General features: G+C 50.0%; 1 protein-coding gene across 1 annotated transcript in view; it reads left to right on the top strand.

The window, feature by feature from the left end:
• ABCC10 (ATP binding cassette subfamily C member 10) overlaps positions 1–25,631 on the top strand; it is an 89,672-nt gene that overhangs the window by 27,771 nt on the left and 36,270 nt on the right. Inside the window, exons 2-10 of the mRNA XM_075338947.1 lie at positions 4,471–4,653; positions 4,747–6,004; positions 7,102–7,329; positions 11,762–11,921; positions 11,992–12,116; positions 13,148–13,227; positions 13,300–13,471; positions 13,644–13,742; positions 13,824–14,013. Coding sequence (XP_075195062.1) covers positions 4,493–4,653; positions 4,747–6,004; positions 7,102–7,329; positions 11,762–11,921; positions 11,992–12,116; positions 13,148–13,227; positions 13,300–13,471; positions 13,644–13,742; positions 13,824–14,013 — 2,473 coding nt within the window. The 5' untranslated portion in view covers positions 4,471–4,492. The remainder of the gene's footprint in view (positions 1–4,470; positions 4,654–4,746; positions 6,005–7,101; positions 7,330–11,761; positions 11,922–11,991; positions 12,117–13,147; positions 13,228–13,299; positions 13,472–13,643; positions 13,743–13,823; positions 14,014–25,631) is intronic.

Genomic DNA, 25,631 nt, shown 5'->3' on the forward strand with positions numbered 1-25,631 from the left:
TTGTCGTGCTTGCATGGCTTGTAGTCAGGTGACAACCCCCACAAAATGGCGCTGTAACTCCCAATGTCATTTCCCAGGAGGATATCTGTGGGAGTCCTGCCATAACTCCAATCCAGCACATCGTTTCCCCATAACCATAATCCAAATGCACATAAGCTGTACAGTTAGGTCCAGAAATATTTGGACAGTGACACAAGTTTTGTTATTTTAGCTGTTTACAAAAACATGTTCAGAAATACAATTCTATATATAATATGGGCTGAAAGTGCACACTCCCAGCTGCAATATGAGAGTTTTCACATCCAAATCGGAGAAAGGGTTTAGGAATCATAGCTCTGTAATGCATAGCCTCCTCTTTTTCAAGGGACCAAAAGTAATTGGACAAGGGACTCTAAGGGCTGCAATTAACTCTGAAGGCGTCTCCCTCGTTAACCTGTAATCAATGAAGTAGTTAAAAGGTCTGGGGTTCATTACAGGTGTGTGGTTTTGCATTTGGAAGCTGTTGCTGTGACCAGACAACATGCGGTCTAAGGAACTCTCAATTGAGGTGAAGCAGAACATCCTGAGGCTGAAAAAAAAGAAAAAATCCATCAGAGAGATAGCAGACATGCTTGGAGTAGCAAAATCAACAGTCGGGTACATTCTGAGGAAAAAGGAATTGACTGGTGAGCTTGGGAACTCAAAAAGGCCTGGGCGTCCACGGATGACAACAGTGGTGGATGATCGCCGCATACTTTCTTTGGTGAAGAAGAACCCGTTCACAACATCAACTGAAGTCCAGAACACTCTCAGTGAAGTAGGTGTATCTGTCTCTAAGTCAACAGTAAAGAGAAGACTCCATGAAAGTAAATACAAAGGGTTCACATCTAGATGCAAACCATTCATCAATTCCAAAAATAGACAGGCCAGAGTTACATTTGCTGAAAAACACCTCATGAAGCCAGCTCAGTTCTGGAAAAGTATTCTATGGACAGATGAGACCAAGATCAACCTGTACCAGAATGATGGGAAGAAAAAAGTGTGGAGAAGAAAGGGAACGGCACATGATCCAAGGCACACCACATCCTCTGTAAAACATGGTGGAGGCAACGTGATGGCATGGGCATGCATGGCTTTCAATGGCACTGGGTCACTTGTGTTTATTGATGACATAACAGCAGACAAGAGTAGCCGGATGAATTCTGAAGTGTACCGGGATATACTTTCAGCCCAGATTCAGCCAAATGCCGCAAAGTTGATCGGACGGCGCTTCATAGTACAGATGGACAATGACCCCAAGCATACAGCCAAAGCTACCCAGGAGTTCATGAGTGCAAAAAAGTGGAACATTCTGCAATGGCCAAGTCAATCACCAGATCTTAACCCAATTGAGCATGCATTTCACTTGCTCAAATCCAGACTTAAGATGGAAAGACCCACAAACAAGCAAGACCTGAAGGCTGCGGCTGTAAAGGCCTGGCAAAGCATTAAGAAGGAGGAAACCCAGCGTTTGGTGATGTCCATGGGTTCCAGACTTAAGGCAGTGATTGCCTCCAAAGGATTCGCAACAAAATATTGAAAATAAAAATATTTTGTTTGGGTTTGGTTTATTTGTCCAATTACTTTTGACCTCCTAAAATGTGGAGTGTTTGTAAAGAAATGTGACAATTCCTACAATTTCTATCAGATATTTTTGTTCAAACCTTCAAATTAAACGTTACAATCTGCACTTGAATTCTGTTGTAGAGATTTCATTTCAAATCCAATGTGGTGGCATGCAGAGCCCAACTCGCGGAAATTGTGTCACTGGCCAAAGATTTCTGGACCTAACTGTATATACTTGTGAGTCCCTCCCGCCAGGAAAATGGGGATTCCAGGGCCCTGGTGAATTGCCTCAGGTCGAACTACACGAGGGTCAGCGATAGTCAGGAAGGCCCCTGTGTCTCTAAATCCTGACACTTTGTATTCATCAAGTAAGACATCCTGTTGGTGGCATTGCCATTGCTCTGGGTAGCTTGGGGACAATGGCCGAAGGCCGTACACCCCAGAAGGGATATCTATGGTGCAGTATTGGCGATCCTTTCCGGTGGAGGTGATTGTAACGCTTCCTCAGGCGGGATGGAGTGCACAAAATGCACTGGACAAAGTGGAGGTGCATGGGGCTCCCTCTGAGTCCTTAAGGGACAACTGGATTGCAGGTGCCCAGGTTGCTCGCACCCAACACATCTCTCGGTGATTCCCCCAAATCGTGATCGGAACTATTGGGGCCCAGGATTGTGAGTCGTAGTTGTCATCGGCCTGCGGCTGGGTGGAGGGGCAGATATAAGTAGAGAGGGCCGGGGCCCAGTAGAAGGCTGTGGTGTATTGCCCAGAAGCCAGCTCTATTGTGGTCGAATAGTAAGGGCCTCATCATCTAGGGCCGCAGATCTATCAAAGGTGCACGGCGTGCGTTCTCTGACCCATTCCTGTATTTGTGAGGGACGCTTGGCTAGAATTTGTTCTATAAGGAATACCTGTATAACGTCTTCCACAGTGAAGGCGTTTTTTTGCTTCCAGCCATCTCCGACATGCCTGGGACATCTTATGGGCATAGATCCTAAACTATTTCCTCGTGGTGCATGGGAGGTCTCGGAACTGTGAGTCTGGGGTGATGGTAATCCAGGATAGTCCGCTTTCCAATGTTGTAATCCTGGTTCTGCTGTGAGTCAATGGTGCGATAAGTCTCTGCCAGGCTTCCATTCAGGAATCCCACTAACAAACGCATCCAGCCAGAGTGGGGCACCGCCATCACCGCACACTACTGCTCAAAGTCCTTGAAGAACCCCTACACATCTCCGGAAGCCTCATCAAATGGCTTGAAGTCCGCCCGGGTGATCCGCACAGGCTCCCGGATCGCTGGGGTTACACTCCCATTACTCCCTCTGCCGGACTCCATTGCTTCTTGTCTCCTCTGTGCTCGGCGAGCAGCCTGCTCCTTATACTTCGGAGATACACCGGGGCCAGAAGCTTTTCCCCGTCTCCACTGATTGTCCGTTAGACGTCTGGGAGGAGGTGGTCTGGCTAGCTCCCTCCAGTAGATCAATTAGAGGGAACCTGTCCGGTAATTTACGTGTTCTAACCTAGTAGCAGTGTGATGTGTGGCCTTGTAACCCCTTCCTACCCATCCCTGTGTTGTAATATTGTGTAATGTGAATGTATACAAATATGTTTTATTAGTTACGTGTACCCTATGTAAATGTGCAGGGGCTCTAGCCCCATGGGCGTTGCATCGCCCTGTGGGTGTGATACCATGGATTTACATCAGCGACGTGAACGTCGCTACTTAAGATCCTGCGCATGCGCACTTACAATTACCGCAGCCTTGTTATCCGGGTGCTTGCTTCTCGTCTTCAGACGCGCTCTGCGCATGACCGAAATCGCAGGAGTCTTCAGAGCATGTGCAGAGCGCGTCTGAAGACGAGACGCAAGCAAGGCTGCGGGAATGGTAAGCGCAGCATCTGAAGTAGTGACGGTCACGCCGCTCATGTAAATTCATGGTATCACGCCCACAGAGGCGTTATACCACGGAAAGCATGCGACGCCCATGGGGCTACAGCCCCTGCACATTTACATAGGGTACACGTAACTAATAAAACATATTTTTATACATTCATATTACACAATATTACAACACAGGGATGGGTAGGAAGGGGTTACTAAGCCACACATCAGGCTGCTACTAGGTTAGAAAACATAAATGCCTGACAGGTTCCCTCTAAGGCCTCCTTACTCAGTCCCTGGTGGCTCAGGCCCAGATCTCCTGCAGACTGGATGCGGTCCAGGTTCTGTAATCACTCTGGTGGATCTCCATTGGGCTGTGCTCTGTTGATCCCACCGCTGCTACCAGTTGTTGTCACAGGGTCCTACTCTGATATCACACAATCAACAGAGCGAGAGATGGATGAACAATCCAAAGAGCATTTATTCCAAGCAAATCAGAAGGTCCGTAACATAATCCACCGTATAGTGAGTTACATAGTCCAGGAACGCGGATATAGTCCAGTAACGGAATAAATGCCCGGGAGATGATGGTCACAATCCTCCAGACGTCTCTTTTCCCGGGTAATCGGGGTTTCTCCAAGTCTGGCTGTGGTGCTGGCCGTAGCATCAGTGTCCCACAAAGGATGAATCTTCTCATTTGTCATTCTCAGGCTCAATCCTTAGATCCAGAGGTAGGCAGACAGGTTGGATGCTTTCCAGGCCTCCTTGGAGACCGAGGCACTACAGGGGGTGATGTTCGGCATTTGGAGAACAGGGGAGTAATGACTGGACGGTCAGGAAAGGAGCTAATTCAAGTATCAAACCTTCTGTATTGTACACAGAACGACACCGCAACTCTTTTAAAAACCCACCATCACACAGAGGATATAATATACAGGATATAATGTGCAGGATATAAGGCTCCGAGTGTTCCCGCGTGCAGGCCTTGATGCGTGACTCTTTCTCCTGCAGGGTGTGCCCGACAGTCACTGTCATGGATGATGTCCTCTCCCAGTTATGTGGCTCCTCCCGGTCTGACCCGCTGCCTGTCTGGGTCCGGGGACATGTTGGCGTTTGCTTCAGTCAGCTGCTTGTCGGCTGCATCCCTCACGTTCTCCTGGCTGTGAGCAGCGCATGTCACGCTGGAGCGCCTAGGTGAGAGCTCGGGGCTTCCTGCCCGTCATGGCCTCCAGAGGGGCACCAGGGAAGGTGGGTACCTGCTTTGCTGACTTTGTTGTTGTCTTCTAGACGCGGCTCCTCTGGCTCCTCCACTTCTGCTTGGCTCTGCAGGACGTTCATCTCCCTCTCGATTTCGTGCCTTTGTGTCACTGATTTGGTTCTCGGAGCTCTGTTTCCTCATGAAGTCTCGTCCGGGTTGGAAGTCCTCTCTGGCAGTGTGTCCTGCTTAGCGTGGGTCACCCACTTCTTATCACTCCTGCACCTGCGGAGATCCTGCTATGTGGAGTCCCGAGGTCCTCTGACTCTGGCAATTCCGGTGGTCCTGGTGGCCCCATCTGTGGTGATGACGATGGTGTGGTTGTGTGCGGAGGGTGCGGTGCGGTCGCCTCTGGACTGGGTGCTGCTCTCCCGCTTCTCCCTCTCGTGTCTTCGTCTCTTCGGTATCATTCTGTATTTTTGCACCTTTCTCTTCTGTCCTCCTGGCCTCTCCTCTCAGGGTGCCGGCTCCATCAATGATGACAGTGAATATTCTCCTTTGGTTGCCTCATTCCCCTTGGACAATGATGAGGAAGCAGCAGAGGACGGTGAGAGCTGGTTGTCGCGGTTCTTCTATTTCTGGATGCAGCCACTTCTGCGCAGAGGGGCAGTCGGAGGACTGAAGTGCCCCCAGGATGTCTGTCTTCTGCCCCATCATCTCCAGACATGGAAGATCCGCCAGGACTTTTCCTCTAGCTGTGGCCCTGGAGCCCCGCACCTCCTCCGGGGGTTACACTCCTGTTTCGGAGCTCATTACTATTCCTTGGGACTCCTGAAGTTGGTGTCCTGCGCTTTCACCTTCACGGGGCCCATCCTGCTGAATCTTCTGGTGAATTTCATGGAGACGAGGGCGGAGGCACTGAGCTGGGGGGTTCTCTACACTGGCGGACTTTTCACCACCGGACTGCTTGGCGCTCTGGTGCAGAATCAGTTCACACATCAGATTAACAAGCTAATGGTGTCAGTGCGGGCGGTGGTGCTCACTAGCGTCTACCAGAAGACTCTGCGCGGAGAGGGCACCGGCCTGGCCACATTCTCCCCGGGAGAAGTCGTCAACTTCATGAGCACAGATGCCGATCGGATAGCCAACTTCATCCGCAGTTTCCATGAGTTGTGGAGCCTCCTGGTGCAGTTCTCAGTCACTCTCTACCTATTGTACCTTCAGGTGGACATTGCCTTCTTAGGGGGGCTGGGCCTGGCACTGCTGCTGGTGCCCCTCAACAAGGTGATCGCCGGACGTATCATGAAGAACAACAAAGAAATGCTGCAACATAAAGATGCCCGGGTCAAGGTACCGCAATACACGTGTCTGTGATGTCACTGCTGTATAATATAACTGATATCTGCAGGGCGGTGATGTCACTGCTGTATAATATAACTGATATCTGCAGAGCGGTGATGTCACTGCTGTATAATATAACTGATATCTGCAGAGCGGTGATGTCACTGCTGTATAATATAACTGATATCTGCAGAGCGGTGATGTCACTGCTGTATAATATAACTGATATCTGCAGAGCGGTGATGTCACTGCTGTGTAATATAACTGATATCTGCAGAGCGGTGATGTCACTGCTGTGTAATATAACTGATATCTGCAGCGCGGTGATGTCACTGCCGTATAATATAACTGATATCTGCAGAGCGGTGATGTCACTGCTGTGTAATATAACTGATATCTGCAGCGCGGTGATGTCACTGCTGTATAATATAACTGATATCTGCAGGGCGGTGATGTCACTGCTGTGTAATATAACTGATATCTGCAGAGCGGTGATGTCACTGCTGTGTAATATAACTGATATCTGCAGAGCGGTGATGTCACTGCTGTATAATATAACTGATATCTGCAGAGCGGTGATGTCACTGCTGTATAATATAACTGATATCTGCAGAGCGGTGATGTCACTGCTGTGTAATATAACTGATATCTGCAGAGCGGTGATGTCACTGCTGTGTAATATAACTGATATCTGCATGGCGGTGATGTCACTGCTGTATAATATAACTGATATCTGCAGGGCGGTGATGTCACTGCTGTGTAATATAACTGATATCTGCAGAGCGGTGATGTCACTGCTGTGTAATATAACTGATATCTGCAGGGCGGTGATGTCACTGCTGTATAATATAACTGATATCTGCAGAGCGGTGATGTCACTGCTGTGTAATATAACTGATATCTGCAGAGCGGTGATGTCACTGCTGTATAATATAACTGATATCTGCAGAGCGGTGATGTCACTGCTGTATAATATAACTGATATCTGCAGAGCGGTGATGTCACTGCTGTATAATATAACTGATATCTGCAGAGCGGTGATGTCACTGCTGTGTAATATAACTGATATCTGCAGAGCGGTGATGTCGCCTCTTGTTCCTCTGCAGCTGATGACTGAGCTCCTTTCTGGGATGCGGGTAGTGAAGTTCTACACTTGGGAGCGGCACTTTTCTCGCTGTGTGTCCAGGTTACGGGACCAGGAGCTGCGGAGTCTTCGCGCTATTAAGCTGCTGGACGCTGCTTGTGTTTACCTGTGGGCGGCGCTACCTGTGCTCGTATCCATCATCACATTCATCACCTATGTGTTACTGGGCCATCAACTGACAGCCGCCAAGGTCAGTGCCCGGCTGCAAATCATGCATCTTACCCTGGACTGTCACGTTACTTCATTTATCTACTCTCCGTCCACCCTGACCCCGCTCACTCTCCTATCTACTCTCCATCCACCCTGACCCTGCTCACTCTCCTGTCTACTCTCCGTCCACCCTGACCCCGCTCACTCTCCTGTCTACTCTCCATCCACCCTGACCCCGCTCACTCTCCTGTCTACTCTCCATCCACCCTGACCCTGCTCACTCTCGTATCTACTCTCCATCCACCCTGACCCCGCTCACTCTCCTGTCTACTCTCCATCCACCCTGACCCTGCTCACTCTCCTGTCTACTCTCCGTCCACCCTGACCCCGCTCACTTTCCTATCTACACTCCATCCACCCTGACCCCGCTCACTCTATCTACTCTCCATCCACCCTGACCCCGCTCACTCTCCTATCTACTTTCCATCCACCCTGACCCCGCTCACTCTCCTATCTACTCTCCATCCACCCTGACCCCGCTCACTCTCCTATCTACTTTCCATCCACCCTGACCCTGCTCACTCTCCTGTCTACTCTCCGTCCACCCTGACCCCGCTCACTCTCCTGTCTACTCTCCGTCCACCCTGACCCCGCTCACTCTCCTATCTACTCTCCATCCACCCTGACCCCGCTCACTCTCCTATCTACTTTCCGTCCACCCTGACCCCGCTCACTTTCCTATCTACACTCCGTCCACCCTGACCCCGCTCACTCTATCTACTCTCCGTCCACCCTGACCCTGCTCACTCTCCTATCTACTTTCCATCCACCCTGACCCCGCTCACTCTCCTATCTACTCTCCATCCACCCTGACCCCCCTTACTCTCCTATCTATTCTCCGTCCACCCTGACCCCGCTCACTCTCCTATCTACTCTCCATCCACCCTGACCTCGCTCACTCTCCTATCTACTCTCCGTCCACCGTGACCCCCCTTACTCTCCTATCTACTCTCCGTCCACCCTGACCCCGCTCACTCTTTTATCTACTCTCCATCCACCCTGACCTCGCTCACTCTCCTATCTACTCTCCGTCCACCCTGACCCCCCTTACTCTCCTATCTATTTTCCATCCACCCTGCCCCGCTCACTCTCCTATCTATTCTCCATCCACCCTGCCCCGCTCACTCTCCTATCTATTCTCCATCCACCCTGCCCCGCTCACTCTCCTATCTATTCTCCATCCACCCTGACCCTGCTCACTCTCCTATCTATTCTCCATCCACCCTGACCCCGCTCACTCTCCTATCTACTCTCCGTCCACCCTGACCCCGCTCACTCTCCTATCTACTCTCCGTCCACCCTGACCCAGCTCACTATCCTATCTACTCTCCGTCCACCCTGACCCTGCTCACTTTCCTATCTACTCTCTGTCCACCCTGACCCCGCTCACTCTATCTACTCTCCATCCACCCTGACCCCGCTCACTCTCCGATCTACTCTCCGTCCACCCTGACCCCCCTTACTCTCCTATCTATTCTCCATCCACCCTGACCCCGCTCACTCTCCTATCTACTCTCCATCCACCCTGACCCCGCTCACTCTCCTATCTACTCTCCATCCACCCTGACCCCGCTCACTCTCCTATCTACTCTCCATCCACCCTGACCCTGCTCACTCTCCTGTCTACTCTCCGTCCACCCTGACCCCGCTCACTCTCCTGTCTACTCTCCATCCACCCTGACCCTGCTCACTTTCCTATCTACACTCCGTCCACCCTGACCTCGCTCACTCTATCTACTCTCCGTCCACCCTGACCCTGCTCACTCTCCTATCTACTCTCCATCCACCCTGACCCCGCTCATTCTCCTATCTACTTTCCATCCACCCTGACCCCGCTCACTCTCCTATCTACTCTCCATCCACCCTGACCCCGCTCACTCTCCGATCTACTCTCCGTCCACCCTGACCCCCCTTACTCTCCTATCTATTCTCCATCCACCCTGACCCCGCTCATTCTCCTATCTACTTTCCATCCACCCTGACCCCGCTCACTCTATCTACTCTCCATCCACCCTGACCCCGCTCACTCTCCTATCTACTTTCCATCCACCCTGACCCCGCTCACTCTCCTATCTACTTTCCATCCACCCTGACCCCGCTCACTCTATCTACTCTCCATCCACCCTGACCCCGCTCACTCTCCTATCTACTTTCCATCCACCCTGACCCCGCTCACTCTCCTATCTACTCTCCATCCACCCTGACCCCGCTCACTCTCCTATCTACTCTCCATCCACCCTGACCCTGCTCACTCTCCTGTCTACTCTCCGTCCACCCTGACCCCGCTCACTCTCCTGTCTACTCTCCATCCACCCTGACCCTGCTCACTCTCCTGTCTACTCTCCGTCCACCCTGACCCCGCTCACTTTCCTATCTACACTCCATCCACCCTGACCCCGCTCACTCTATCTACTCTCCGTCCACCCTGACCCTGCTCACTCTCCTATCTACTCTCCATCCACCCTGACCCCGCTCACTCTCCTATCTACTCTCCATCCACCCTGACCCCGCTCACTCTCCTATCTACTCTCCGTCCACCCTGACCTCCCTTACTATCTTATCTACTCTCCATCCACCCTGACCCCGCTCACTCTCCTATCTACTCTCCATCCACCCTGACCCCGCTCACTCTCCGATCTACTCTCCGTCCACCCTGACCCCCCTTACTCTCCTATCTATTCTCCATCCACCCTGACCCCGCTCACTCTCCTATCTACTCTCCATCCACCCTGACCTCGCTCACTCTCCTATCTACTCTCCGTCCACCCTGACCCCCCTTACTCTCCTATCTATTCTCCATCCACCCTGACCCCGCTCACTCTCCTATCTATTCTCCATCCACCCTGCCCCGCTCACTCTCCTATCTATTCTCCATCCACCCTGACCCTGCTCACTCTCCTATCTACTCTCCATCCACCCTGACCCCGCTCACTCTCCTATCTACTCTCCGTCCACCCTGACCCCGCTCACTCTCCTATCTACTCTCCGTCCACCCTGACCCAGCTCACTATCCTATCTACTCTCCGTCCACCCTGACCCTGCTCACTTTCCTATCTACACTCCGTCCACCCTGACCCTCCTCACTCTCCTATCTACTCTCCGTCCACCCTGACCCCGCTCACTCTCCTATCTACTCTCCGTCCACCCTGACCCAGCTCACTATCCTATCTACTCTCCGTCCACCCTGACCCTGCTCACTTTCCTATCTACTCTCTGTCCACCCTGACCCCGCTCACTCTATCTACTCTCCATCCACCCTGACCCCGCTCATTCTCCTATCTACTCTCCATCCACCCTGACCCCGCTCACTCTCCTATCTACTCTCCATCCACCCTGACCCCGCTCACTCTCCTATCTACTCTCCGTCCACCCTGACCTCCCTTATTATCCTATCTACTCTCCATCCACCCTGACCCCGCTCACTCTCCTATCTACTCTCCATCCACCCTGACCCCGCTCACTCTCCTATCTACTCTCCGTTCACCCTGACCTCCCTTACTATCTTATCTACTCTCAATCCACCCTGACCCTGCTCACTCTCCTATCTACTCTCCATCCACCCTTTCCCCGCTCACTCTCCTATCTACTCTCCATCCACCCTGACCCTGCTCACTCTCCGATCTACACTCCGTCCACCCTGTCCCCGCTCACTCTCCTATCTGCTCTCCATCCACCCTGACCTCGCTCACCTATCTACTCTTCATTCACTCTGACTTCACTTACTTTACTACAATCTATTCTCCATCCACCCTAACTTCACTTACTTTACTACTGTCTACTCTCCATCCACGCTTACCTTGCTCACTCTCCTTATCTACTCTCTGTCCACCCTAACCTCACTTACTTTACTAGTATTTACTCTCCGTCCACCCTGACCTCGCTCACTTTCCTATCCACTCTTTGTTCACTCTGACTTCACTTACTTTACCACTATCTACTTTCCGTCCACCATGACCTCACTTACTTTACCACTATCTACTTTCCCTCCAACCTGACCTCACTTACTTTACCACTATCTACTTTCCGTCCACCCTGACCTCACTTACTTTACCACTGTCTACTCTCCGTCCACCCTGACCTCACTTACTTTACCACTATCTACTTTCCGTCCACCCTGACCTCACTTACTTTACCACTGTCTACTTTCCGTCCACCCTGACCTCACTTACTTTACCACTGTCTACTCTCCGTCCACCCTGACCTCACTTACTTTACCACTGTCTACTCTCCGTCCACCCTGACCTCACTTACTTTACCACTATCTACTTTCCGTCCACCCTGACCTCACTTACTTTACCACTGTCTACTCTCCGTCCACCCTGTCCTCGCTCACTGTTCCTTCTTCTCGCTCTTCGCTGTCACTTTTCATGTTGTCCTCTGGTCCTGGCATCTCATGTTGCTCTCTCTCGCAGGTCTTCACCTCTTTAGCTTTGGTCGGGATGCTAATTTTGCCCCTCAATAACGTGCCCTGGGTTCTTAATGGGGTTTTAGAGTCCAAAGTGTCACTGGATCGAGTGCAGAGTTTCCTGGCACTGCCGGATCAGGACGTGCTGTCTTACTATCAGGCGGAAGGTAGGACCCGGTGACTTTCCCATATGTGATGTAATGTTGGCTCGTCTGCTCTGATGTCTTGTTCGCTCAGCTCCTTCCAGGGACAGCGGTATCGCACTGGAGATGAGGAACGCAACCTTCACCTGGGAGTCAGAGGTCAGTGACAAGCAATCGGGATCCCTCACACTACATATTCAGCATCTGTCCGTGAGAAAGGTGAGAACCCTGCACCCTTTGTCTTGTCCTCCAGAGCTGCACTCACTATTTAGCTGTTACATCATGTCTTATCCTCCCGTCACCTCCAGAGCTGCACTCACTATTTAGCTGTTACATCATGTCTTATCCTCCAGTCTCCTTCAGAGCTGCACTCACTATTTAGCTGTTACATCATGTCTTATCCTCCAGTCACCTCTAGAGCTGCTGTCACTATTCTGCTGTTACATCATGTCTTATCCTCCAGTCACCTCCAGAGCTGCACTCACTATTCTGCTGTTACATCATGTCTTATCCTCCAGTCACCTCCAGAGTTGCAGTCTCTATTCTGCTGTTACATCATGTCTTATCCTCCAGTCACCTCTAGAGCTGCAGTCACTATTCTGCTGTTACATCATGTCTTATCCTCCAGTCACCTCTAGAGCTGCAGTCACTATTCTGCTGTTACATCATGTCTTATCCTCCAGTCACCTCCAGAGCTGCGGTCACTATTCTGCTGTTACATCATGTCTTATCCTCCAGTCACCTCCAGAGCTGCAGTCACTATTCTGCTGTTACATCATGTCTTATCCTCCAGTCACCTCCAGAGCTGCAGTCACTATTCTGCTGTTACATCATGTCTTATCCTCCAGTCACCTCCAGAGCTGCGGTCACTATTCTGCTGTTACATCATGTCTTATCCTCCAGTCACCTCCAGAGCTGCATTCACTATTCTGCTGTTCTATCATATCTTATCCTCCAGTCTCCTCTAGAGCTGCGGTCACTATTCTGCTGTTACATCATGTCTTATCCTCCAGTCACCTCCAGAGCTGCGGTCACTATTCTGCTGTTACATCATGTCTTATCCTCCAGTCACCTCCAGAGCTGCAGTCACTATTCTGCTGTTACATCATGTCTTATCCTCCAATCACCTCTAGAGCTGCGGTCACTATTCTGCTGTTACATCATGTCTTTTCCTCCAGAGCAGTCACTCTTCTGATAATATTTGTGTGCGGAGGTTTGGGGAGCGCTGACTCTTCGGTGGCTCGTTGCAGGGTGTGCTGCTGGCGGTTGTTGGGAAGGTCGGTTGTGGGAAGAGCTCTTTGCTGTCGGCAATCACCGGAGAGCTCCGCAGGTAATGGCGGCTGTGGTTTGGCCGGGCGCAGGGGCTGGTGCAGGGGCTGACCCGCTCGTTGTCTTGGCGCAGGATGAGCGGAGACTTGTTTGTGGCCGGCCAGGAGTCAGGATTCGGATTCGTGGCTCAGGAGTCGTGGATCCAGTTTGCCTCCATCCGGGAGAACATCCTGTTTGGGAAGGAATATGAGGAGCGTCTGTACAGGGGGGTCCTGGAGGCCTGCGCCCTGACCCCCGACCTCAGCGTGAGTCATGTGACAGGGGGCATCAATGGATCGGGATCTGTTAGATCGCTCTGGTCCTGGAGCCACTGATGGCTCTAGTCTAGGCTCGTAGATCACTTGCTGCCCCATGCTCCAGCCTTTCAGCGTTGTCATAGGGAGGTTCTTCTGTCCTCAGCCTTCTCCTCCATTCCAGATCTTACCTGCCGGTGACCAGACGGAGGTTGGGGAGAACGGCGTGACCCTCAGCGGGGGGCAGAAGGCGCGGGTGAGCCTGGCGCGGGCGGTCTATCAGGTGAGTCTGGCTGACACATTAGGCAAAATATATAAACACACTGTAAATATGGCGGAATGAGTCACATGACCGCCTCCGCAGGACAAAGACATCTACCTCCTGGATGACCCTCTTGCCGCAGTGGACACAGACGTGGCCGCTCACCTCATGGACAGGTGCATTCTGGGCATTCTCCGACACAAGACCCGGATCCTCTGCACCCACCGCACCGAACTCCTGGAGAAGGCAGACGTCATTGTACTGATGGAGGACGGCAGGATTGTCTGTTCAGGTTGGTGCCCCGCCCTCCACACTGGTGGCTGCTGGGTATCACACCCTCTGCACATCCAGGTGCCCCGCCCTCCAGACTGGTGTCTACTGGGTACCACCCCCTTTGCACATCCAGGTGCCCCGCCCTCCACACTGGTGTCTGCTGGGTACCACACCCTTTGCACATCCAAGTGCCCCGCCCTCCAGACTGGTGTCTACTGGGTACCACACCCTCTGCACATCCAGGTGCCCCGCCCTCCACACTGGTGTCTGCTGGGTACCACCCCCTTTGCACATCCAGGTGCCCCGCCCTCCAGACTGGTGTCTACTGGGTACCACACCCTCTGCACATCCAGGTGCCCCGCCCTCCACACTGGTGTCTGCTGGGTACCACACCCTCTGCATGTCCTAGTGCCCCGCCCTCCAGACTGGTGTCTACTGGATACCACACCCCCTGCACATCCAGGTGCCCCGCCCTCCACACTGGTGTCTGCTGGATACCACACCCTTTGCACATCCAGGTGCCCGCCCTCCAGACTGGTGTCTACTGGGTACCACACCCTCTGCACATTTTGGTGCCCCGCCCTCCACACTGGTGTCTGCTGGGTACCACACCCTCTGCATGTCCTAGTACCCCACCCTCCACACTGGTGTCTGCTGGATACCACACCCCTGCACATCCAGGTGCCCCGCCCTCCACACTGGTGGCTGCTGGGTACCACACCTTCTGCACATCCAGAGGCCCCGCCCTACAAACTGATGACTGCTGGATACCACACCCCTGCACATCCAGGTGCCCCGCCCTCCATACTGGTGTCTGCTGGGTACCACACCCTCTGCACATCCAGGTGCCCCACCCTCCAAACTGGTGTCTGCTGGATACCACACCCCCTGCACATCCAGGTGCCCCGCCCTCCACACTGATGACTGCTGGATACCACACCCCTGCACATCCAGGTGCCCCGCCCTCCACACTGGTGTCTGCTGGGTTCCACACCCCCTGCACATCCAGGTGCCCCGCCCTCCAGACTGGTGACTACTGGGTACCACACCCTCTGCAAGTCCTAGTACCCCGCCCTCCAGACTGGTGGCTGCTGGGTACCACACCCTCTGCACATCCATGTGCCCCGCCCTCCAGACTGGTGTCTGCTGGGTACCACACCCTCTGCATGTCCTAGTACCCCGCCCTCTGGACTGGTGACTGCTGGGTACCACATCCTCTGCACATCCAGGTGACCCACCCTCCAGACTAGTGTCTGCTGGGTACCACTCCCTCTGCACATCCAGGGGCCCCGCCCTCCAGACTGATGACTGCTGGATACTACACCCTCTGCATGTCCTAGTACCCCCGCCCTCCGGACTGGTGGCTGCTGGGTTCCACACCCTCTGCATGTCCTAGTGCCCCGCCCTCCGGACTGATGACGGCTGGGTACCACACCCTCTGCTCATTCAGGTTCCCCGCCCTCTGGACTGGTGTCTGCTGGGTACCACTCCCTCTGTACATCCAGGTGCCCCGCCCTCCAGACTGATGACTGCTGGAAACCACACCCTCTGCATGTCCTAGTGCCCCGCCCTCCGGACTGATGACTGCTGGGTAGCACACCCTCTGCTCATTCAGGTTCCCTGCCCTCTGGACTGGTGTCTGCTGGGTACCACTCCCTCTGCATGTACTAGTGCCCCGCGCTCCAGACTGGTGTCTACTAGGTACCACACCCTCTGAATGTCCTAGTGCCCCGTCCTCTGGACTGGTGACTGCTGGGTACCATACTCTCTGTACAGCTGGGTGCTTCGCCCTTCGAACACGTGACTGCTAAGTCCCATAAGGCCACTTTACACGCTGCAATATCGTGACCGATATCGCTAGCATGGGTACCCACCCCCATTGGTTGTGCGACATGGGCAAATCGCTGCCCGTGGCGCACAACATCACCCAGACCCGTCACACTACTTACCTTCCCTGCGACGTCGCTGTGACCGGCGAACCGCCTCCTAAGGGGGCGGTTCGTTCAGCGTCACAGCAGCGTCACTGAACCGCCGCCCAATAGAAGCGGAGGGGAGGAGATGAGCGGGACGTAACATCCCGCCCACTTCCTTCCTTCCGCATTGCGGGCGGGAGGCAGGTAAGGAGAGGTTCCTCGTTCCTGCGGTGTCACACGGAGCGATGTGTGCTGCCGCAGGATCGAGGAACAACTTCATTACTGCTGCAGTAACGATATTTGAGAATGGACCCCCATGTCACCGATGAACGATTTTGCACGTTTTTACAACAATGCAAAATCGCTCATAGGTGTCACACACAATGGCATCGCTAAAGCAACCGGATGTGCGTCACCAATTCCGTGACCCCAACGAGATCGCTTGTGCGATGTCGCAGTGTGTAAAGTGGCCTATACCCTCTGCATTTTCAGGTGCCCTGCACATTTGGGTGCCCTGCCCTCTGGTCTGGTGTCTGCTGGGTACCACATCCTCTGCACATCTGGGTGCCGCGCCCTCCAGACTGGTGGCTACTGACTACCACTGTTAGGGTGAACACTTAACCAGGGTTCACTCGTGTTGCCTACTGCCTGATACTAATTGGTGGGGATCGAGTGCATACTTGAAAAATGAGATCAGACACAGTCAGATATTCATCTTTCCTCGATCGAGGTCGGCCCAGAATTGACTAATTTATTCCAAGAACATGCTGTTGTAAACACTAGGAAAAGGGGCATAGTCAGCCCTACAGTGGGCATACTTAGATGAGTCCATTCGTCAGTGAATTGAACAATGTGTTAGTCCATGAGCTGATTGATCATGGTAGGCAGGTCTATGACATCATTGGACGGATCCATGGTGATGGTGATGGGAGGGACGTCATCTGGTGGATCCATGCTGATGGGAGTGTCTATGATGTCATCTGGTGGATCCATGCTGATGGGAGGGTCTATGATGTCATCTGGTGGATCCATGCTGATGGGAGGGTCTATGATGTCATCTGGTGGATCCATGCTGATGGGAGGGTCTATGATGTCATCTGGTGGATCCATGCTGATGGGAGGGTCTATGATGTCATCTGGTGGATCCAAGCTGATGGGAGGGTCTATGATGTCATCTGGTGGATCCATGCTGATGGGAGGGTCTATGATGTCATCTGGTGGATCCATGCTGATGGGAGGGTCTATGATGTCATCAGGGGCCATCTTAGTTATATTTGAAAACCTGGCTCATGTAAGGCAAATTGACACATTTCCCACAATTTCCTGTCAAGAGGTTAAGTATTTGATCCAATGGCTCTCCTCAACAGTCCCCTCTAAATACTTTATTAACCTTCTGACCCTTCCGTGGTCCTCTAACCCATCAGCTCTAATGCTTTAACTGCAACGCTTTTCGTTTTGCTATCCGCTATACGAGCAATGCTGAGCCTTTGCCCCCATTGGTACAGACTGTTGATCAGAGAGTCTGATGTAGTCGCCCTACTCTGATTGCCTAGCTGGGGACTGTGAAAGACTGAAGGGGCCTAGCTGTTCTATATCTACAGAATAACTAACCTCCTGAGCTAGGAAAGTGGGGGCTGACGTTTCTACTTCTTTCTCGATCATCTTCCATACACAGGGAAAGACACAACAAACAATAATAGCTGTTCAAACTTACACACTGATCACATCCCGCACACACAGTTCACAGAGGCACAGGTAATGTCCCAGTCCTTAGAACAGACTATTTAATGCCGAAGAGCTCACCCAGATTTTGAGATTAGAAAGAGTAAAGGCTGCTTTACATGTGTCGATTTCTCGTGCGATTGCATTTGCGATCGCCCCCGCCCCCATCGTTTGTGCGGCAGGGGTAATTTCTTGCCCGTGTCGCACAATGCTGTAACCCCCCGTCACACGTACTTACCTTCCAAACGACCTCGCTGTGGGCGGCGAACATCCACTTCCTGAAGGGGGAGGGACGTTCGGCGTCACAGCGACGTCACACAGCGGCCGGCCAATAGGGGCGGAGATGAGCGGGACGTAAACATCCCGCCGACCTCTCCCGGGGTGTCACACGGAGCGATGTGTACTGCCCCGGGAACAATGAACAACCGGACGTTCGATTTTTAGAAAATGAGCGACGTGTCAACGATGAAGGAGAAGGTGAGTATTTCTGCTCGTTCACCGTCGCATGTAGCTGTTACACGCTATGATATCACAAACGATGCCAGATGTGCGTCACTAACAACGTGACCCCGCCGACATCTCGTTAGATATATCGTAGCGTGTAAAGCCTTCTTTAGGCAATTGTAAGTATAAGCTTCTTACCGTTATGCTGCAGCTTTTAGCATTACTGTTTCTGAAAGACTGATTCTCAGTCAACATCTGAGTGCTGTCCGCGTCTTCTAGACTTTTCTACCTGAATACACCTGATTATATCACAACACTAATGGATCTCTTCTTGTCTTGGGTCCATAATCTACCACCAGGAGGCCTTAAACAAGATTTCCCTTACGCATGGATCCGATTAACTTCAGTAACAGAGTAGAACTTTTATGGCTTCAAATACCAACAAATAAAACAATACCAGTTACCTACAAGTGTATGTTACCCTTAAAAAGTCACTTAAACCCTTAAACTAATTGGCTGGTTAAGGGCAGATGATATTTTTCCCACCATGAGCCCTTCTTTGTGTAATGTTCCTGTACCCATTGTTCCCTTATCATGGTTATTTCTCATGTATCATCCCCAATCTAGAAATTCTCCATAAGGTTCTATGTGAGATACTCCAGCACTATGTGTGTTGTGACCCTCATTCTGCCGGCACGATGACTCTTTACAGCGGTTGTTGTCTCCAGCTTCATGGAAGTTGCTGTGGTCGGGAAAAGCTGGAACGGCCCATCTGATTCTGACTCGTGGCTCATTCTCACTTGTCTTTTTAGGATCGCCCAGTCTCCGTGCTGGAGACCTCGTGCTCCTAACACTGATTTAGGATCTGTAATTGGAGGATACACATGTCTAACACACTATATAGGCAGTTGTATACGGCTCGTACATCACTGGTCAGGATATCACACTGTATCTGTGAGAAATATAATCACATTCTAGGTGCTAAACCAAAGATATCTTATATAAAGATCTAGAGTGTGCAAAGCTGCATCAGAAACCGTAAGGATAAATATATATAAGGGTATCCATCATGCTAAACCAGAAAAACCCTTAAAAACTCAATATTATTATAATCATTAAAATTCCAAACAACATACACCCATGTGAGTACCTATAGACACAAATATTCCAATAAAGGAGGGGGCAGGGATTGGAACAATAGCCCTAAACTCTCCCTACCTCACCGCGGAGGTCGGCACCCTATAAGGCGAATTGGCGCACCCGCTCCCCGACGGCTCGCCCTCCCTATCCCTACACTGCTAATGCTAATACGTGCTGCTAATGTCAGTGAGGAAATATAGAAACCGTGAGATACTGGGGATAAAGAGGCGTCAATATGTAATTATATATATATCCAATTCATTACCAAAGACTAAATATTCAAACTCTGTATTTACATAGCTGTTTGTAGCTTAAGTCAATATGATACAGCAAATTCAAGGACCAAACCCTAAAACAAATGTAATATCTCACAAGTATAACATGTACCCACTGTATCAATATAATAATAATAAGGCCAGGTAAAGTCATGAGGAGATCTCGTCCAATCACAGACCCTCCCTGTACAATTCACACTCAGGCTAATAAAATAAACGCATATTTGTCACACTTAGCATGAAAGAAGCCCAACGCGTTTCTCCCTTCATAATGGCAGACGGGTTCATCAGGGGCATCCCCAGGTACTGTAAGATCTCTATAATGACCTCTGCTATAGAATATGCACTTTTACAACTTTTAGGAACTCCATCTTTACATACCACCAGCATCACGAGTTTTTCAGCAGTAACGCTTGCCATACTGGATATGTTTCAGAGCAGACCTGAAAAGAAACTCACACAACACGCACAAAACTCATATAAACCTCATGGTAGATGTATATGACTAATCTGCAATCTCTGGAGCAGTAGAGCGGATGAGGGGGGTGTTTCTTCGAGGTGTTTAGTTTCTCTACCTTGTATTAAGCACAGGTTTTACAAGACTAGATGTGTCTGGCCACCTGGGTATGGAGCAGTGGTGCTGCCCCTATCTTGTCCACCACCACACTCTTTGTCACATGTGTTCATGGGTTACCTGGTTATTGAGTAGAGCGCTCATGGCAGAGAAAGCTTACCGCCCTTTATCCACAGACCTTCCTTAGTCACTGGCTCCCTGCGTCTCACACTTTGTTCCTTGCTGAATCGCTTGTTCCTGTAAAGATTTAAGAACACAAGGCGTGACAGATGTCACGGACGACGTGACAGGTGCCACTGAGGTACGGTACTGGTCTGCATTGGTAAAGGACTCTCAACTCTAGGCCCATTCACTGCTTCTTTGTTGTCTGCACCTGTGCGAGCATCTCCTCCGGCTGCTGCCTATATCCACATGTTGACTATCTTACCCACCTCCGCTCTACGAACCACAGTGATCGCAAATCTTCATCTTGTTCTCCTATTCCGATGGGAGAGGAGCGATTGGTTTGATTTTTATTACCTCATGTTGTGTAACCTCCGCATATTTAGTGTAGAATCAACCAGCATCTTGGTATCTGGATCCATCTACGGAAAAACTCAAAATCTGCATTAGCAATGGCCTCATCTGAGACATGTTCAAAACCTGACAATTCTTGTTACATCAGCGCAATCATGAGATATATGTCTGTCTGCTGTATCCTCCTTACAGATAAAAATATAAAGACAACTTAATAGAAAAACTCAATCGATGAACAAATTAAAAACTTAAAAATATGTGTGACTTTCCACATCATCTTTCCCGGACTTTTTGAATCCATTATCCAAAGTATAATTAGATTCAAAAAGTGTGTGACCCCAGAGCTCTACATTTAGGCACAAAAGTCACATTGTGTAGATTGTACCTAACCGGGAACACCATAAATATTGCGTTATGTGTAACCATTTCAATGGCTTTTTAACCTTCACTTGGAGCACTGAAAACTTCATTACAATCTTTCTTTCTATAAAAAGAAAACAGATGATTCAAGACATTAAATATCATAAAAACAGAATGCCATAAATCATCCACATACCTTGTACTAAACTATTAAAATTATTAATAAATTAGATTATTAATAAAGATGATTATTCTAATTAACTAATGGTACACAGCCTCTGGATATAGAGACATTCATATTAGTAAAATTGAGGACATAATGAATTGTCGGCATCTCTGTGATAATGTATACTATAACTCTTATGTCCATGGAGGGAGAAAAATGTAGAACAAATAAACAAATAAATACTGGCCATCTGGGAATTGATGTATGAAATAAAAATTAATTTTCCAAGCAAATCACCACAAAATGCCGATTTGCCATAGAAAATTATCTGAATAACAGACCTCTATTCTCCAGTATCTACCAATAAATCCAAACATGTTCACAATTAATTTTATTCTTTTGGGATAAAATTAGTTAAATAAAAAACTGTTTTCAATTACTTTTCCCACTATAATTTACAATGAATTTCTAAAAGTAGGAAAGTCTCTTCTTTTTTATAGCAAACAATAGGACCATAGATGGGACTATCCCCCCTGTAAGCTGAAGCTTTAGTTTTTTGCCCTACAAACTGGCAAAACCTGTATTTTGGCTCCACCCCCTGAAGCCAAAACCAAACCGGGCGCTCATTTTTGCTGGACACAGGTTAACCACAAGCAAAAATCTCTCTCTCCTCCCTTGGATATATTTATTTATTTATTTTTAAAACATGCAACTCTCAGGATCCATTCATCCCATCCATAACTGGAATATATATATATATATATATATATATATATATATATATAGAGAGAGAGATAGATAGATTTTTTTTTCCACTCAGATCTGTTTTTAACCCCTTAAGCCCCTGGGCGCTTTCCGTTTTTCCTTTTTTTTTTTGTTTTTGCTCCTCTTCTTCCGAGAGCCGTAACTTTTTTATTTTTCCGTCAATCTTGCCATATGAGGGCTTGATTTTTGCGGGACAAGTTGTACTTTTAAATTAAACCATACGTTTTTCCATATAGTGTACTGGAAAACAGCAAAAAAATTCCAAGTGTGGGAAAAACTGCAAAAAAAAAGTGTGATCGCACAATAGTTTTTTGGGATATTTTATTCACCGTGTTCACTATATGGTAAAACTGATGTGTTATTCTGATGCCTGAGGTCGGTGCGAGTTTGTAGACACCAAACATGTATAGGTTTACATGTATCTAAGGGGTTAAAAAAAATTCACAAGCTTGTCCAATAAAGGTGGCGTACGTTTTGCGCCATTTTCTGAAACCCGTAGTGTTCTCATTTTGTGGGATCTACGGCTCAATGATGGCTTATTTTTTGCGTCTCGACCTGACGTTAATGGTACTATTTTTGCGCAGATGCTACGTTTTGATCGCCTGTTATTACATTTTGTGCAAAACTTGTGGCAACCAAAAAACGTAATTGTGGCGTTTGGAATTTTTTTGCCACTACGCCGTTTACCAATCAGATTAATTGATTTTATATTTTGATAGATCAGGCATTTCTGAACGCGGCTATACCAAATATGTGTATATTTTTATTTTTTTAACCCTTTAATTTTCAATTAGGTTTTTTGTTTGTTTTTTATTTTTTAAAACTTTTATTTTTTACTTTTTTTTTTAATTTTACTAGTCCCCCTAGGGGGCTATATGGATCAACAATCCAATCGCTCTGCCCTATCTGCTGATCATAGCTACACAACTGTAAACAGCAGATATGCCCACTTTCTGCTTCACTCAGCTCCGGGCTGAGTGAAACCGAAAGTGACTCATGATAGCTACAGGCGTCATCACATGACCCTGTGCTACTATGGCAACCACCGAAAGGCATGTGATCATGCACGTGACTTCCGGTGGGGGCGGCGGTAAGTGAAAGTAATGGCCGCGCTCATATACATCTCGCTGCCAGACTTTGGCAGCGAGATGTAAGGGAAAAAAAAAAGCAGCAATTTTGAAGTGCCAGATTACTCCAATTAAAATTTAACCTTTACTAAATTCATTAAAATTGGTCCTCAACCACTAAAAACCAGACAAACAATACATATAAGGTTTGGCCCCTCCTAACAAGGAGATATGTACAGGCCAATAAATTCAGGTAGTACCGCTATGATGATTGGGACTTATCTCACCGAGTAACTAGGTGCCACTTACATCAAAGTCCACAAATTAAATAATTGGATTTATCTCACCAAATGCTTTTGGATTCAAAGGGGTTCACACCATCTCATGGCAGAACCTTATGGACAGACAGATATGCAACCCAACGCGTTTCATTCTGAAAGAACTCTTCAGGGAAGCTTATGAATCCATTCCGGGTCTCATAACATCATGAGCCCGTTATATCCAACAGACATGCAATAGATATAGACTCATCACAGAGTCATATAAGCGGTGAATCCAACTCAGGTCCCGTACACCATGGACCCAGCACCTAATCATGCACGTGGCAGGAGCGGCCGTGCTTCTTCGCTCTAACCAAGTATGTGGCACCTAGTTACTCGGTGAGATAAGTCCCAATCATCATAGCGGTACTACCTGAATTTATTGGCCTGCACATATCTCCTTGTTAGGAGGGGCCAAATCTTATATGTATTGTTTGTCTGGTTTTTAGTGGTTGAGGACCAATTTTAATTAATTTTGTAAAGGTTAAATTTTAATTGGAGTAATCTGGCACTTTAAAATTGATGCTTTTTTTGATAATGTAGGTAAACCCATTGGCTATATATATATATATATATATATATATATATAATATATATATATATATATATACTAGAAGGTGGCCCGATTCTACGCATCGGGTATTCTAGAATTTACGTATTGTGTAGTTCATGTATGATTTTTGTTATATATATATATAGATGTTGTTGTGTGTAGTTACCAAGTGTTTGTGTAGGGCGCTGTACATGTTCTGAGTGTCGCGGGGGGTGAGAGCGGTGTTGTATGTGTGTTGCGTGTGTTGCGTTGTTTGTGGAGCGCTGTGTGTCTGTAGCGTTGTGTGTGTGTGTGTGTTGTGCGGTTTGTGTGTGTGTGGTGTGTTTTGGGGGGAGGTATGTTTTGAGCAATGTGTGTGTTGTGCAGCATGTGCGTATATTTGTGTGTGCAGCGTTGTCTGTGTGTGTGGGTGTCTGTGTAGGGCGTTGTTTGTGATTCCTAGTGTGTGTGTGTTGTGCAGTGCGCGTGTGTGTGTGTTGGGGGGAGGTGTGCACCTCCCATCGTGCTCCATCCCCCATGCTGCGCACCCCCCATCGTGCTGCATCCCCCATGCTGCGCACTCCCAAACGTGCTCCATCCGCCATGCTGCGCACTCCCAAACGTGGTCCATCCGCCATGCTGCGCACTCCCAAACGTGCTCCATCCGGCATGCTGCGCACTCCCAAACGTGCTCCATCCGCCATGCTGCGCACTCCCAAACGTGCTCCATCCGCCATGCTGCGCACTCCCAAACGTGCTCCATCCGCCATGCTGCGCACTCCCAAACGTGGTCCATCCGCCATGCTGCGCACTCCCAAACGTGCTCCATCCGGCATGCTGCGCACTCCCAAACGTGCTCCATCCGCCATGCTGCGCACTCCCAAACGTGCTCCATCCGCCATGCTGCGCACTCCCAAACGTGCTCCATCCGCCATGCTGCGCACTCCCAAACGTGCTCCATCCGCCATGCTGCGCACTCCCAAACGTGGTCCATCCGCCATGCTGCGCACTCCCAAACGTGCTCCATCCGCCATGCTGCGCACTCCCAAACGTGCTCCATCCGCCATACTGCACACTCCCAAACGTGCTCCATCTGCCATACTGCGCACTCCCCATCGTGCACCATCCGGCATGCTGCGCACTCCCAAACGTGCTCCATCCGTCATGCTGCGCACTCCCAAACGTGCTCCATCCGTCATGCTGCGCACTCCCAAACGTGCTCCATCCGCCATGCTGCGCACTCCCAAACGTGCTCCATCCGCCATGCTGCGCACCCCCCATCATGCTCCATCCGCTTGGGAGTGCGCAGCATGCCGGATGGTGCACGATGGGGAGTGCGCAGTATGGCGGATGGAGCACGTTTGGGAGTGCGCAGTATGGCGGATGGAGCACGTTTGGGAGTGCGCAGCATGGCGGATGGACCACGTTTGGGAGTGCGCAGCATGGCGGATGGACCACGTTTGGGAGTGCGCAGCATGGCGGATGGACCACGTTTGGGAGTGCGCAGCATGGCGGATGGAGCACGTTTGGGAGTGCGCAGCATGGCGGATGGAGCACGTTTGGGAGTGCGCAGCATGGCGGATGGAGCATGATGGGGGGTGCGCAGCATGGCGGATGGAGCACGTTTAGGAGTGTGCAGCATGGCGGATGGAGCACTTTTGGGAGTGTGCAGCATGGCGGATAGAGCACGATGGGGAGTGCGCAGCATGGCGGATGGAGCACGTTTGGGAGTGCGCAGCATGGGGGATGGAGCACGTTTGGGAGTGTGCAGCATGGCGGATAGAGCACGATGGGGAGTGCGCAGTATGGCGGATGGAGCACGTTTGGGAGTGCGCAGCATGGC

The sequence above is a fragment of the Anomaloglossus baeobatrachus genome, chromosome 3 (genome assembly GCF_048569485.1).
Source record: "Anomaloglossus baeobatrachus isolate aAnoBae1 chromosome 3, aAnoBae1.hap1, whole genome shotgun sequence".
Lineage (NCBI taxonomy): Eukaryota > Metazoa > Chordata > Amphibia > Anura > Aromobatidae > Anomaloglossus > Anomaloglossus baeobatrachus.